General features: G+C 39.1%; 2 protein-coding genes across 9 annotated transcripts in view; one reads left to right on the top strand and one right to left on the bottom strand.

The window, feature by feature from the left end:
• Adat1 (Adenosine deaminase, tRNA-specific 1) overlaps positions 1-14,660 on the top strand; it is a 278,918-nt gene that overhangs the window by 190,428 nt on the left and 73,830 nt on the right. The gene's annotated exons all lie outside the window — the stretch shown is intronic.
• The window catches only part of LOC136864784 (uncharacterized), a 91,635-nt gene that overhangs the window by 30,307 nt on the left and 46,668 nt on the right, over positions 1-14,660 (bottom strand). For all 6 annotated transcript variants that reach the window (XM_067142165.2, XM_067142169.2, XM_067142166.2 and 3 more), the window contains exon 2: positions 13,352-13,470. In XM_067142165.2, the coding sequence (XP_066998266.2) occupies positions 13,352-13,462 (111 nt within the window). In that variant the 5' untranslated portion in view covers positions 13,463-13,470. The remainder of the gene's footprint in view (positions 1-13,351; positions 13,471-14,660) is intronic.

Here is a 14,660-nt window from a genome sequence, read left to right as displayed (position 1 = left end):
CTCTCTCTCTCTCTCTCTCTCTCTCGCAGGCTTGCGTCCATTTTCTGAAGTCATTCTTGATACCAGGCCAGATATACTTGGAAGTCACCAGTATAACAGTAGTCTTTATCTCTGGATGCACCATGTTGTGGATCTGAAGAAAAAATTGTTTGCAAAATTCTTTTGGAACGTATGACCTTATGTTTGTTGAGGTATCGCACCACAGTAACTTTTCAGAAGACAGTGGGTAGCTCTTTAACACGAGTGATTGACTTTCCTCTTGAAGTTGTTTAAGTTCACTGTCTTGACGTTGGCTGTCAGCAACTGTGTCGTAATCGATGGCAGTCCTAGATTCAATCCATGACAGGTTATCACAGCAATATTCTCCTTGTCACTAGTGTGTTGCATGTTTGTTGTAAACAAGATCCCTTATTTTTCTGATTAAGTGCAAAAGTAAGTGGTTTGTGGTCCGTATATATTATGAAGTCTCTTCGAGAAAATGTTTGAACTGCTTGACAGAAAGGTAGATTCTTAACAGTTCACAGTCATAGGTGCTATATGCTCTCTGTGTATCGCTTAGCCTCTTCGAAAAGAATCCGATAGGTTTCCATCCTTTTTCTTCGTACTGTTGCAGGACACTTCCTACTGCAAAGTCACTTGCATCTACTGCCAGGACCAGCTGGTTATGTTGGGTCTGGAAATGCAAGCAGTGCTGCATTTGCCAAGTCCTGCTTACATTTTTCAAATTTTGTGATACCTTCTGGGGTCCAGTTATCTTTCTTCATAGCACCTTTCAGATAAGCATGCAAAAGAGACTGTTTCTGCTGCATCCTTGAAGTATCGTCTGTAGAAATTAACGGTACCTAAAAATACACGAAGGTCATGAACCGTCTGTGGTAGTTTGTAGTCAACAACATTCTCTTTCACTTTATCCGGTAAGGGTCTGGAGCCTTCAGTGGTGATTAAGTGTTCCAAAAATTATAATTTCTCTACAGCAAGTACAGATTTGGAAACATTCGGAGGCCAAATTCATGTAGCTTCTCAAACACAACTTTAAGATGCTCACGATGTTCCTATACTGATGCTGAAGCAATTAGGCAGTCGTCAAGATATGGAAAAATAAATTCTAGGCCTGTAAATACCTCATTAATGAAACATTAGAAACTGCTTGGTGGATTATGGAGTCCAAATGGCATCACATTAAATTCATATTACCCAAACGGAGTAACAATAGCGGTTTTAGGTTTGTCTTCCTCTGCTACAGGGATTTGGAAATATGCCTTGAAGAGGTCGAGCTTGCCAAATATGTTCTTACCTCTCAAAATATGTTGAAAATATTCAATCTGAGGAATCTGATATCGGTCTGAAATAGTTTGTACATTCAGTAGTCTGTAATGACCACATTGTCGAAAAGTTCCATCCTTTTTGAGGACCAGTTGGAAAGGATTAGCCCATCGAGACTTTGATGGTCAAATAATTCCACTGTTCTGCATAAACTGGAACTCCTGTTCATCGATGTGTAGCTTCTGAGGATCCAGCTGCCTGGGCTTACTATATACTGGTTGGCCTTCAGTTGGGATGAAGTGTTTAATATTGTGTTTGATTTGATTAGGTAGTAAATTTGCTTTTGTTAAATCTGGGTAACTGGATAACAGATCAGCAAATTTTTGAGCTTTTGACACTGTGCTAACAACATTATCACCTGTGATGGCTGTTACTTCACCCATGAGAGTTTAGTCTCGCCATCAATTAACTGCTTTTCATTTAAGTCAGGTAATAAGTTTAACTTTTTCACAATATCAGCAACTAATATGCCCTTGCCAATTTTAGCTACTACGAAAGGCTACTGGAATTATCGACGGAGTCCCAAATCAATATATGGTGTTTTAAGTCCATAAGTTGGAATTTCTGTGCCATTAGCTGCAAATAATTCAAAATCTGGGTCACAGCTTCTGTTACTGGAAGTGACAGATTATTGAAACGTCTGCTCCACTATCCACTAGGAAGTGCAAACCTGTGTGTCACGTACAAATAAATGGAGTTTACAGCAATCCTTACGATTTTCAGTAGTGGAGCTTGCTGCCAACTCTATTACTGTTCCAATTTTTCCAGAGTTTTCCACGAGCATGGAGGCTTGCATTTGTCAGGGAAGAACTTGTTATGAAATCTGAACTGGTAGTAACAGTACATTCCGTTTGGATCGTACTTCATTTTGGTTTGGTTTCGGTTCAAACCTCGACTGCGGGGCCTAAAAGTGCGCGTTGAAGCTATCTGTTGCTCTAGGGCAGCTATCTGTGCAGAGTGTTTCGTGATAGCGTCGTTACTTGCGGACGCATCAGTACCGCTGTTTTCTACACTGTAATGTTTACTGCAGGGATTCATTTCAAAGATGTTGTTGGCAATAATTGCGATTTTTTCAAAATGTTCGTCAGGTACGATAAGAACATGTTTGATAGAGTTTGGTAATTTCTCATGCCACAAGGTACGAAGTACTTTTTCGGAAACATTCACGCCTGCGTTTTCTTTAAAAGCTGACTAGGTTTCAGATCGCCTAATTCTAGGCCTATTACCAACCGTTTTATTTGTTTACCTTAGCTTTCCTTGACGATATTCAGAAGGCATTCTTTAGCCGCGGAATATTTATTCAGTTTCAAACTTTCAATAATGTCCCAAATGTTTTCAAAATATTTAGGTTCGAGCTGAGGCACGAAGTAGTTAAATTTTGTGTCCTGTTGGGTAAAACTGAGCTTCCACTTGGAAGAACCATATTCTCGTCCAGAAAGGAGGGATCTTGATGCTTACCTTGTTAACATCACCCATCATGTGTCCCAAGTTTCTTAAACACTACCAAAGGATGGGCTCAACGCGAGACGAGCTGTTAATGGTTAACGAAATGACGTCACTGTAGGAGAAAAGCAGCCGAGCCCAGAGCATGAGACACTCAAAATCTGTAGGAATCTCATAATACCAGCAAACATTACAGTTTCTCTGAACTAACTGTAGACCAGACAAAGATTGCTGCCGTTATAAGATGGAAAAAGAGTACCGCATAGTAAATTTTTATTCTTTCTATTACAAATAAGGCGTAAATGTAATATGTGAATACGTGACGACACACTGACCAACGCTTGAAATTTATAAACATTTCCAAGTTCCTATATAATTTGAGGAAAGTTATGCGCACTCAAATCTGTTAGAGATATGAAATTATTGTAATACTACATGTTGACAGGAGAACTTCCATAATGGAATTATCGTATATTAGCATACGATATACCGACTCGGGCCAATGGCCTTACATCATCATCATATACAGACTCACTTCGGCAAGTATCGAGTTTAAAGCTTAACACATTATAACAGCAGCAGAAGCAAGTTCATGTTCGAAACCATGCATAGATGTTCCTACTTTTTAAAATCAAAGAATAAGAAAGAACAAGAAAAACGCTTAATTAGAACATGGTCCTACCTGTGAGATCAATGAAGTGGTTGCTTTTGAAGACGAAATCCAGCCGATGAGCTGCAATGGATTTTTCAGTCCTTGCCCGAATGTTCATTTGTCGCATGCGTATAAATGTTCTCGTTCCAACATACATTTTTACTATTTCTGGTGGCACAGCGTGGAATTTACTGCTAATTATTTGACACAGTTTGCTTATAATATTGGGTTTGTGTGACAGTTCAGCACGTCCGTGAGTGTCCGTGAAAATTAACTCAAATTCCTTTATTTTGGTGTAGCCATTCTTCCAATGGAACGAGTAGACCTCCCAAGATAACACTTCTATCCATCCCATAGGGGTTGTACCAGAAGAATGGAAAGCATTTCCCCAGTGGGACTTCCCATTGACCTGGCATATTTTCTTACATGGTAGGCGATGTAGCCGGCGAGGTACCGAAATCCGTTCTGCTGAACAATCAGGTGTCGCTGTAGATTGCGGTGAATCATTAACTGCACGGTTTTCTATCGCAATGTCCCTCATTTCTGTCTCGCCTTCAATCATGCGTAATGCTTCAGACATATCCGGCAGCAACTTCACAAGTTTAGACGTCAGTATCACATTATCGGTTTGTGAAATCAACGCAGAACTGATTATCTTCCCGAGTTCGCTCCCAGAAGTAACAATCTCAATCTAAATTTCACATCAGTTGGTAGCGGATATTCATAGAAATACCCGAGTCTCTCTCATCTGAGAAAATAAACTTTCCAGTCTTAGTTTAATCGAGTAGTCAAAATGTACTTTATGTTGAGAAATTGGAGGTCACTAAAAAGGCCAAATAATGAACGGATGCCTTCACTTTGTTTGAAAGGAACTCCTCTTCATCTGAGGTAGTATCTTCACTGGACTGATCAATTTTTCTTTTCTTCGGAGAAAATGAAAATCCACAGCCTCTTTCCAGTCATTTGACCGGGCCAGGAATGAAGCCCCCATCTAGCGGCGAGGATAGTAAATGTACCGGCTGCCGAAGCCTGTCTCGCTCCTCTGGGACAATGATAAATGATTGATAGATTAAATGAAATGTTAATGGAGAGTGTTGCTGGAATGAAATATGACAGGGAAAACCGGAGAGCCCGGGGAAAAACCTGTCCCGCTTCCGCTTTGCCCAGCACAAATCTCACATGGAGTGACCGGGATTTGAACCATGATATCAAGCAGCGAGAGGCCGGCGCACTGCCGCCTAAGCCACGGAGGCTTTCTTCGGAGATACATTCTCAAGAGTCTCTATAGCTCTCTTCTTAGTTTCTCTGGCCAACTGGCTCTCCGACCTGTTGGGTTTTTGCCCCGAAGACTGTGGAACCGAAGAAATTCTTAGGAACAATTGTGCATTTACTGGGCTACTAGTATAAATGCCACCAAGAAGGTTCTCTGCAGGTACTGCATCGTCTTTCAATATTTTCTCAGGAGGTAAATGCAGTAATTCTGCTCTTAAATTGCAGAACATAACTGGCTTCCGTAAAATGCCGCGAACACACGGTAGAGGCAGCTACATTGAAGCCATCCATCCTTTTACCTTTTTGTATCCAAAATGTTTGAAGGTCTGAAGCTACAGGAAATGAATGATACACGATAGCTGTTCCTTTTGTCTTTCTGCTGTATGACAGACAGCCAGTTACTGCACATCCAGGCATTGTTATTTATTTTGAACAGCTATCACCTGCTATAGCCAAACACATTTAAAAATTTTTATTCACACTCAAAATTTTGCAAAAAAGACACGTAAATATATGCACTACAATGATACTATGAACACAGAAATTTCACTCCAACAACTATTACACTGTTCACACAACTAACGAAAAGAAAATAAGTGCACCTCGCTGCACGAAACACAGCAACTTATCACAGATCTCATAGAAACGAACTACGATATACACACTACGCAAAATACAGTAGGCCACTATACAAACAAATTGCAATATACGGAAAGGAAAGGAAAGAAAATGAAGACAGACAGCGGTAAACAACGAAATAAGATACACGCGCGGCTGTACGCTTCACAGTCACGGTGCTCCTATGATGACGTCACGAACAGGACGAAGGAAAACGTAACATCTACTACGCAACCAGTCTGGACCACCCAGGTGTCTGAATGAAATTCATTCGCCGTCGGCGTACCCGTTGGGTCGTTTTCATCCATTGTTCTTCACGCTTACACTATGGTACACTTATGCACTTCGTGATGTTTATTACGCACTTCCGTTGCTGAATCAAGTCTGGGTCACCAATTATGTAGTGAAGTACACAACACACTCAATCCACCTTAGCTACATTTTAATTTTGTAGCACAATTATCGTTATACAAAAAAGCTCCATCTTTTTCCTGCCTCCATTCTCCTTCGGTAAAAATCTCTTATTTTCGGTTTTGAGTTCAGCCAAGTCCACTATGGTGCGGCCTACAGTATCATTAATAATAAAATGTGTAGCCTGTCCCATAAGAAAATTATTAATTCTGAAGGATGGTTCAAGGTAATTTGGAACAGATTTTGAGACCCAAGTATCAGTGAAATTTTTATTCTGAAGTAATAGGTCTTTCCTAATCGTAGGATATTATGCAGGAGGAATGTTGTTCCATTCCTTTGAATGTAATGTGGTTTAGCACAGGTTTTGTTATAGTCCAGGAAGTTGTGAGACCCCGGGAGGCATATTTTGTGTGTATGGTCCCAGACTTGAGTGGCCTGTGGAATAAGGTTGATGTGTAGGATGTCTGGATGTATATGTGAAATGCCCGATGAAAAAGAACAGTCTGAAGTTACACTTTTGTGATAATCCTACGGTTCAATTCCACATAAAATAGTTTGTCCCGAAATTAAAGTTAGTTGGGCCTTGCATCATATCAAAGTGAAGCCTGAAGTGTTGAGTAACTTTTGCGGTCTTAAAGGACAAATTTGAATCCACACCAGAATTACTTTATTTGAGAACTGGAAAAAAATCGAAAGAAAAGCACCTTGATTTGTTCTGGATGATTTCCGAGAAAAGAATAGAATTACGAAAATGTTGCAAAGTTTGGGCCTGGGAAGACTCTTGAGAAAGGAGACTTTTTTTTTTTTTTTTTTGGCTATTTGCTTTACGTCGCACCTACACAGATAGGTCTTATGGCGACGATGGGACTAGGCCTAAGAAGTGGAAGGAAGCGGCCGTGGCCTTAATTAAGGTACAGCCCCGGCATTTGCCTGGTGTGAAAATGGGAAACCACGGAAAACCATCTTCAGGGCTGCCGACAGTGGGGCACGAACCCACTATCTCCCAATTACTGGATACTGACCGCACTTAAGCGGCTGCAGCTATGGAGCTCGGTGGAAAGGAGACTAACTGCTCGACTAAGTAGTATGCTACAGACTATAAATCTCATGTTAGATCTGTATTGGCGGTTGAACTTCTTACAAATTGTACAAAATTGTTTTAATTATCCTCTTAAGTCAATACTTAATATTAATAATGCTATTTGCTTTATGTCCCACTAACTACTCTTTTACGGTTTTCGGAGACGCCGAGGTGCCGGAATTTAGTCCCGCAGGAGTTCTTTTACGTGCCAGTAAATGTACCGACACGAGGCTGACGTATTTGAGCACCTTCAAATACCACCGGACTGAGCCAGGATCTAACCTGCCAAGTTGGGGTCAGAAGGCCAGCGCCTCAACCGTCTGAGCCACTCAGCCCGGCATACTTAATATTACATCCAGTTAAGATGCAATATCAGATAGACATGTAAAGTATATATAATAAACTAAAAACATTAGACACACAGTATGAAGTGGTTGTTAAAAAGTTGTTCCTTAAATAACATTATGAAAATTAAAAATACGACGTGGTGGTGGTGGTGGTTGTAAAACCGTTTTTGAGCTGGAGGTCTTTTTGTTGTAATATTCTTTTGTTCCCTGATGCAGTTCGACACTCACTCTGTTTTGCGATTAAAACGGCACAGATAGACCACAGAATTAATTCCTCCATGTTTGGTGCCATGGAACAGATGGGCAAGTTGAAGGAGGGTTTGAACCGCAAGACAGAACCTGTGTGTACACTCAAGACATACATCTTTCGACAAATTACTGGCATGATCCTCTTATTATATGATAAATCGTAGCATGTAGACAGGCCTTTAGAAGACTCTTGTACTGGACTGGACGAAAGCCTTCGGCCATGTGCCGGCACACGAACCGCTTTTGTTAAATGTACAAGAGCTAGTGGTGCTTTGGATCCATACCACTTAGTCGAGCAGTTAGTCTCCTTTCTCAAGAGTCTTCCGAGCCCAAACTTTGCAACATTTTCATAATTCTACTCTTTTCTCGGAAATCATCCAGAACAAATATTGGCGTTTTACGATACCTGAAGCAGCAGACAGGAGATTCCCTTTATGCTTGCCAGGGATCCACCAACGTGCCCAAGAAGGAATTTTACTTACAGAGAATTGAAAGCGAGACTGTAAACCTCTCAAATGCGACCAGTTTCCTTGTTGTTACTATCTCCCAATTCCTCAAGGCAGTGTTATTGGACCTTTATGTTTTCTTACATATATAAATGATGTGAATAAACAAGTGGAATCAGAGATGTGGCTTTCTGCAGATGTTATTCTGTATAGGGTAACAAATACCGTATTTACGCAAATAATTCCTGCACCCCAATTTCGTGCCTCAATTTTTAAAAAATATGCAGGTATTATTTGCGTAAATACGTAAGTTACAAGATTGTGAGAAACTGCAAAATATCCCTGATAATGTTGCAAGATGAACAGTAAGCAATGGTATGCTGATAAACTGGGTTAAAACTCAGGTTGTGAGTTTCAAAAATAAGAAAAAGTCTTGTCAGTTTTAACTACTGCATTGATGGGGTGAAAGTTCCTTTTTGGGGATCATCGTAAGTACCTAGTACCTATATATAAACTAGTAAAAATAGCAATTTTTTTATTTGCTCATAATATACCTTAATATGTCAGGATTGGAATTCCAAAATATTATACAGTTGTTTAAACAATAGTTCAATACCATATGTAAATGTGAGAAAAATTAGTATCTGTAACTGCTTGCATAATGCCACGCCCACTTCCGTAGGAAGAGTTTTGTTTCCATTACTCACGGAGAATTTCCACGTGTGTCTCTTCCATGGAAACCTGTCATCAAGAAGGCTGTGGAAAAGTATGGCTGCCGCATTCTTCTGGTTCCTTTGTTGACAATGTGTTTATATACATGTGTTGCTGTGGTTTCATAAGCGATTTATCAAGTGATAATTTTGCGACTTCTGTGTTATCCAAAGTAACAGTATGCCTCGAGGTGAACGTAGAGTTTTTATGTAAAAAAAAGGTCCGTGCTTCTCGGTTTACGAAAAAGAAATCAAATGTACGAGTACAGAACAAGGTACCGGTATCTGTAGTACTTCGAGCAAGAACAGTGTTGCTAAGACGAAAATTGATGGAGGCATTTCGTTCGACGAATACAAGACTGAAGATAAATCCTCAAGTGGGTTTAGGTTCATAGATTTGAGGATTCTGTCAGAAGTTATTTGTTCAGCTTGTGCATGTGCTAACTCTGCTGCGTGAGATTTGAGGTTATATGATGATGAAGAGAGGATTGGTGTAGTCTGTAGGTTACATTTGTTTTGTGACAGCTGTCAGTCAGATATTGCTTTTATAACATCTTAAGTGAATAACTGGACTTATGAAGCAAACCTGAGATTGTGCTATGGAATGAGAGGTGTTGGAAGGGAAGGTATCAGCTTATTTTGTGGAATTATGAACATGCCACACCCAGCTGCAAGGTATGCTCATACAAACAGAACTCTTCGGTGCCCTTCAGAAAGAATGTGAGAATAATCTGACATCATCAGTGCAGAAAGCTGTGAACCTAAACAGTGATCTGGAAACAACTGAATCTGATGTTCCGGTTACTGACCTGTGTGTTTCTTGTGATGGTACATGGATGAAGCGTGGACACGCTTCACTTTATGGTGTTTCATCAGTCATCAGCATTGACACTGGCAAAATACTTGATCTGCAAGTGATGAGCTAGTTCTGTGGTGTTTGTGCTCTTAGAAAAGAATGCGACAGTGAAGAAGAAGAAGAGAGGAAATGGCAAAGTGAACATAAAAAATTGTGCTATGTAAATTACTCGAGGTTCCGGTGGTGGGATGGGGCCAGCTAGGATGAAACTTATTTTTCAGGGAAGGGTTAAAAAATATGGGGTCAGGTATGCAAAATGCCTTTGTGATGGTGACTCCAGTTCGTTCAAAACTGTCAGAATATGAACCGTATGGCCCAGATTGTAAGATTGAAAAGTTAGAATGTGTTGAGCATATTCAGAAGAGAATGGGGGAAGACTTAAAATTGAAGAAGGGACTCGGCAGTAAAAAACTTGAGGATTCCAAGCCTCTGGAGGGGGTGCTAATAGGTTCACTGATAAAGAAATTCATACTTTGCAGGTATATTATGGGAAGGCTATAAGAGAAAGCTCTGGAAATATGAAGGACATACAAAGAGCTGTTTGGGCCATTTACTTTCACAAACTGTCAACTGACCAAAATCCTATTCATAACCTATGTAATATTTCATGGTGTAAATTAGACAAGCTGAGCAAGCTGGCACTACTTACTCCCACAAGCATAATCTACCTGAAGCTGTCCTGAATGTAGTGAAACCTACCTACAGATTTGTTACAGAAGGGTTTGCATGGCAGAACCCAGAATCCCAATGATAGTTTCAACTCCCTTATATGGAAGAAATGTCCCAAAACTCTATTTGTCTCTTTAAATGTGATGAAAATAGCAGCATATGATGCTTGTATAGTATTTGACAATGAAAATTTAGGGAAGGATAAAGACTTTTCAAGAGACTAGGATTGCAGCCAGGAGCTTTCACAGTGTCATTACTAAAGGACAGAGATGACAGGCGAATTGCTACAGCCGACTCCACAATGATGAAAATGGAAACTAAGGCTCATCATAGGAGAAATTAAAAGAGGAAACAGCTGGAGGAGGAAGAGGAAACTTGAGGAATATGGATATGGTCTGCACTAATTCATTAGATGAATGGTACAACAATATAAACAATCTCATCTGATTCACGTTTTCCATAACATACATTTTCGTAAGTTTAATGTACCTTTCCTACTACATTTTTCAAGATACAGTGATGAAACTTTGTATGCTTCTATAAACCATTACCGGTATTATAAATAAATTCTTGGGAAAAAATGTTTTAAAGAAAATATTTTGGATTTTATGGGGTACCGTAACAAGTCTGTATTTTTTCCAAATTTAGTCCGTCAAATTTGAATTGCTTTAAAAAATAAAAGTAAATAAGATATCAAAAATTTGTTCCACATATATCTTCAAATTATTCTTTAGACATTATGTGCCAAATTTGGTGACTTAGAATTTGATGGTTTTCTAAACAGGGTACATTTTAAGGGTACATGTTTGAGAAAATTCAAATATTCCTAGCATAGGAACCATTTAAGTGATCACCACAAAAATTAACACACACATGCCCACAACACTTAACAATGTATATTGACGACAAAACGAAAGGCTGCATCAGCTGTCGTTCCTCCAAGGACACAGTTGGTTTGTCGTCAACGAGATTTCGGGGAAACTCTTAATAATAATAATAATAATAATAATAATAATAATAATAATAATAATAATAATAATAATAATAATATGACAGCAATCAACTTCAAGGATCCTGCATTAACTGAATTCAAGAGCCAACTTTATAAAATTAAAACAAACAACATTTGCCTTGGGAAGAGCAAATGAAGAGAACATCCTTGTAAAAAATAGAACATTGCCAAAGGAAAATTATTGGTATTAGTAGACAATTAGAAGATCGTCCGTCATAGTGAAAAAAGTGCTGGAACAAAAACATTTTTTAACACATTGGAGACAGCCATATTTGAACATGCTACCCTCCAGAAATAGCAGGACTTATAATGGTTTTTTGAAATTTTTTTAATGCTAGGGTAAGCCATGATTATAACAACTTTTGGAATATTTAGAAAGAACACATTTTCCTCTACACAAAGATGAGTTGTAATTATCATAATAGTGCATCAGTTATTAAATATAAATTTATTAAGATTATAAGTTAAACAAACGAAACAAAAAAATTCTGATGCAGCTAAGGATGTCATTTCAGTTAACATTTCATAATATGTCTAATATTGTGGACACATCCACTGAAACACACCAATACAGATTCTAACCTAATTGGTCAATTGGCACCGGTATCCTTGTTTACAACCAGTAATTTGCTTTCCCACTGTTTGACAACTGGGTTGCATCAAATTGCTACAGGTTGTCATCTGTACACAGGAAAACCACATTTTTAGGAAGCGGTATTTTTACATCGATTTGAAATGAGTTCATTATCTACATTTACTTACCTGAAACGCCATAATCGTCATGTTTACTTAGTGTGTAATTGTTATCCTCATCCTTATTTTTAGAACTTGTGTCTTCCATAAGAACATTCATTATGGATTTGTTAAAATTTCATACTCTTGAATTAGACATGTTAAATATTCACAAGAATTACACAAACAAGCCTGACTCTCGAACACACACTCTTCTCGTCCGCACGTACCGTACGTACTTTCCCGCCCATTTCACAGCTGAGAGTCAACAATGATGCAGCCCTAGGTTATGTAGTAATGTGGCTTATGCTCATAACTAGTACATTTTATGTATACAGAAGCACTAGTGAAGTGACAGCTCACTGAAACGGAAGCTACAATTTTTCAGCTACAGTGAAAACATGCCCGTAGATTCTCCGAGCCCCATCAGCAGCAATGAAATAGCGCACCCGTAGTTTCTACGAGCGGCGTCTCCAATGTGTTACTTTTGTTCAGATGAATAGATATAGTTTTAAAATAGGTTAAAATAAGTAAGTAAATCTGTTTTCCTTCCCATTCCACCGCACCATTCAACCATCCACATTGATTTAAATTATTTTAACATTTTAAATTCACAGATTTTAAGCATAAGAAGGTACTTGTTAAGATGTTTTTAAGAAAATATACTTTGTAATTTCACCTAAGTGTTGTAATATAGCTGAAGATGTTCCAGACTGAATGAAACATGTACTGTAAATGATTAAATGATTTGCTTAAAATAAATATAAGTATCAAAACAGTGGAAATTTACCGTTATTGATTCAATGTAAGTGGTATGTTCCGAGCTGTCAGTGGAGGGATGGCGTGGAATGATAAGTAGGCGAATAACTTTGAGTGGTGTTTTTAAAAGTAGGAAAGATCACAATATGAAGATAAAGTTGGAATTCAAGAGGACAAACTGGGGCAAATATTTGTTTATAGGAAGGAGTTAGGGATTGGAATAACTTACCAAGGGAGATGTTCAATAAATTTCCAATTTCTGTACAATCATTTAAGAAAAGGCTAGGAAAATAACAGATAGGGAATCTACCACCTGGGCGACTGCCCTAAATGCATATTAGTAGCGACTGAATCTGCAGTGTCACATGCAGGATAACTTTTTTAAAAGTGAACGGCTTACAGAACAATTATCTGCACAAATATTTCTTAATACTGAAAATTTTTACTGATATTTTAAAATCTGCAAATATAACTTTCTGTGCCTAATTTCATAACCCTGTTTTTTTTAAATAAGGGAATTATTAGGAATAATTGATTTAAATATGAAGCTTTCTTATATCTGACAATCTACTGATATTACATAACGGATATTTTGTCACTGCTGGCATTTATAACCCATGAAAATATTTTCCAAATTGGAGATGATGCAGTGGAAGGTAGGCTTAAATCTGGTTAATTTGATATGGAATGACCATAATGAGAATTGTAGGAAATTTTATATTAAAGTATTTTGAAGGAAATTCAGTTTATATGTCCTTGAATTTTACTAACCTGTGCTGGTGGGAAGAGGTGGTCCAGGGGTCCTGGTCCCTCATTCAGACCAGTTGTTAGGGTGAGCCTTCGCGCCCACAACCGTTGAGGCATATCCAATGTAGTTTCCATGTTACAAACTGCAAAGAAAAATATTCACAGTCATACCATTTCCATACTATTTCAATTACCGGTATAGGGATATACAGGAAAAATTAAAAACTCTGATGATATAAATTAATTTTAAACTAAGACAAAGGGCCCTTACACTATCAGTATTACTGTGTCAGTATACTGAGTGAAAATGCTCAGTCCCCAAACAGCTCAATATTATTCAACAATACTTCTTTCTTGTGGAGCCTCCATGACTCAGGCGGCAGCCTCCCACCGCTGGGTTCCGCGATTCAAATCCTGGTCACTTCATGTGAGATTTGTGCTGGAGAAAGCGGAGGCAGGACAGGTTTTTCTCCGGGTACTCCTGTTTTCCCCATCATCTTTCATTCCAGCAACACACTCCATTAACATATCATCTGTCAAGTCATTTATCATTGCCCCAGAGGAGCGAGACAGGCTTCGGCAGCCGGCACAATTCCTATCCTCGCCGCTAGATAGGGGTTTCATTCATACCATTCTTGACCCGGTCGAATGACTGGAAACAGACTGGATTTTCATTTTCCAGCAGGGAGGATCGTAGCTACAACATTCTACATTTGAAGTGAGGAAGAAAGACATATACGTAGCTGTATTGAACGTAAATTGAACAACAGAGAATAGTTTAGAATATTTTTGAACAACCGTAAATAAATTACCTCGATAGAGCGCGTATTACCAGCGAGAGCAGTCATCAGCAACAGACTCCCGGAGCAGGAACACCATCCAGTTCCTTAACAACACTGCGTTTAAAAAGGGGTTCCTGTTTGATGCGACCATATAGATCATGGGGTTGGAAAGGTATATTTTCATTGCAGAGAGAGTTTCCACATTATTGTGGAGAATCAAGAACGTATCGCTTAAGGCTGACGTGGAGTATTTCGGGAAGTTTGTTATCATCCTGTTCATGTCTTATGTCTAGTAAGTGGCTAGTTGCTTTACGTCGCACCGACACAGAGAGGTCTTATGGCGACGATGGGGCAGGAAAGGGCAAGGAGTGGGAAGGAAGCGGCCGTGGCGTTAATTAAGGTAAACCATTTGCCTGGTGTGAAAATGGGAAACCACGGAAAACCATTTTCAGGGCCGCCGACAGTGGGGTTCGAACCTACTATCTTCCGAATGCTGGTCGTACTTAAGCGACTGCAGATATCGAGCTCGGTGTCTAGTAAGTGGTGCCACA

Source organism: Anabrus simplex, chromosome 2, assembly GCF_040414725.1.
Source record: "Anabrus simplex isolate iqAnaSimp1 chromosome 2, ASM4041472v1, whole genome shotgun sequence".
Lineage (NCBI taxonomy): Eukaryota > Metazoa > Arthropoda > Insecta > Orthoptera > Tettigoniidae > Anabrus > Anabrus simplex.
The sequence above is the reverse complement of the archived record's forward strand: the minus strand, read 5'-3'. Positions and strand labels throughout refer to the sequence as shown.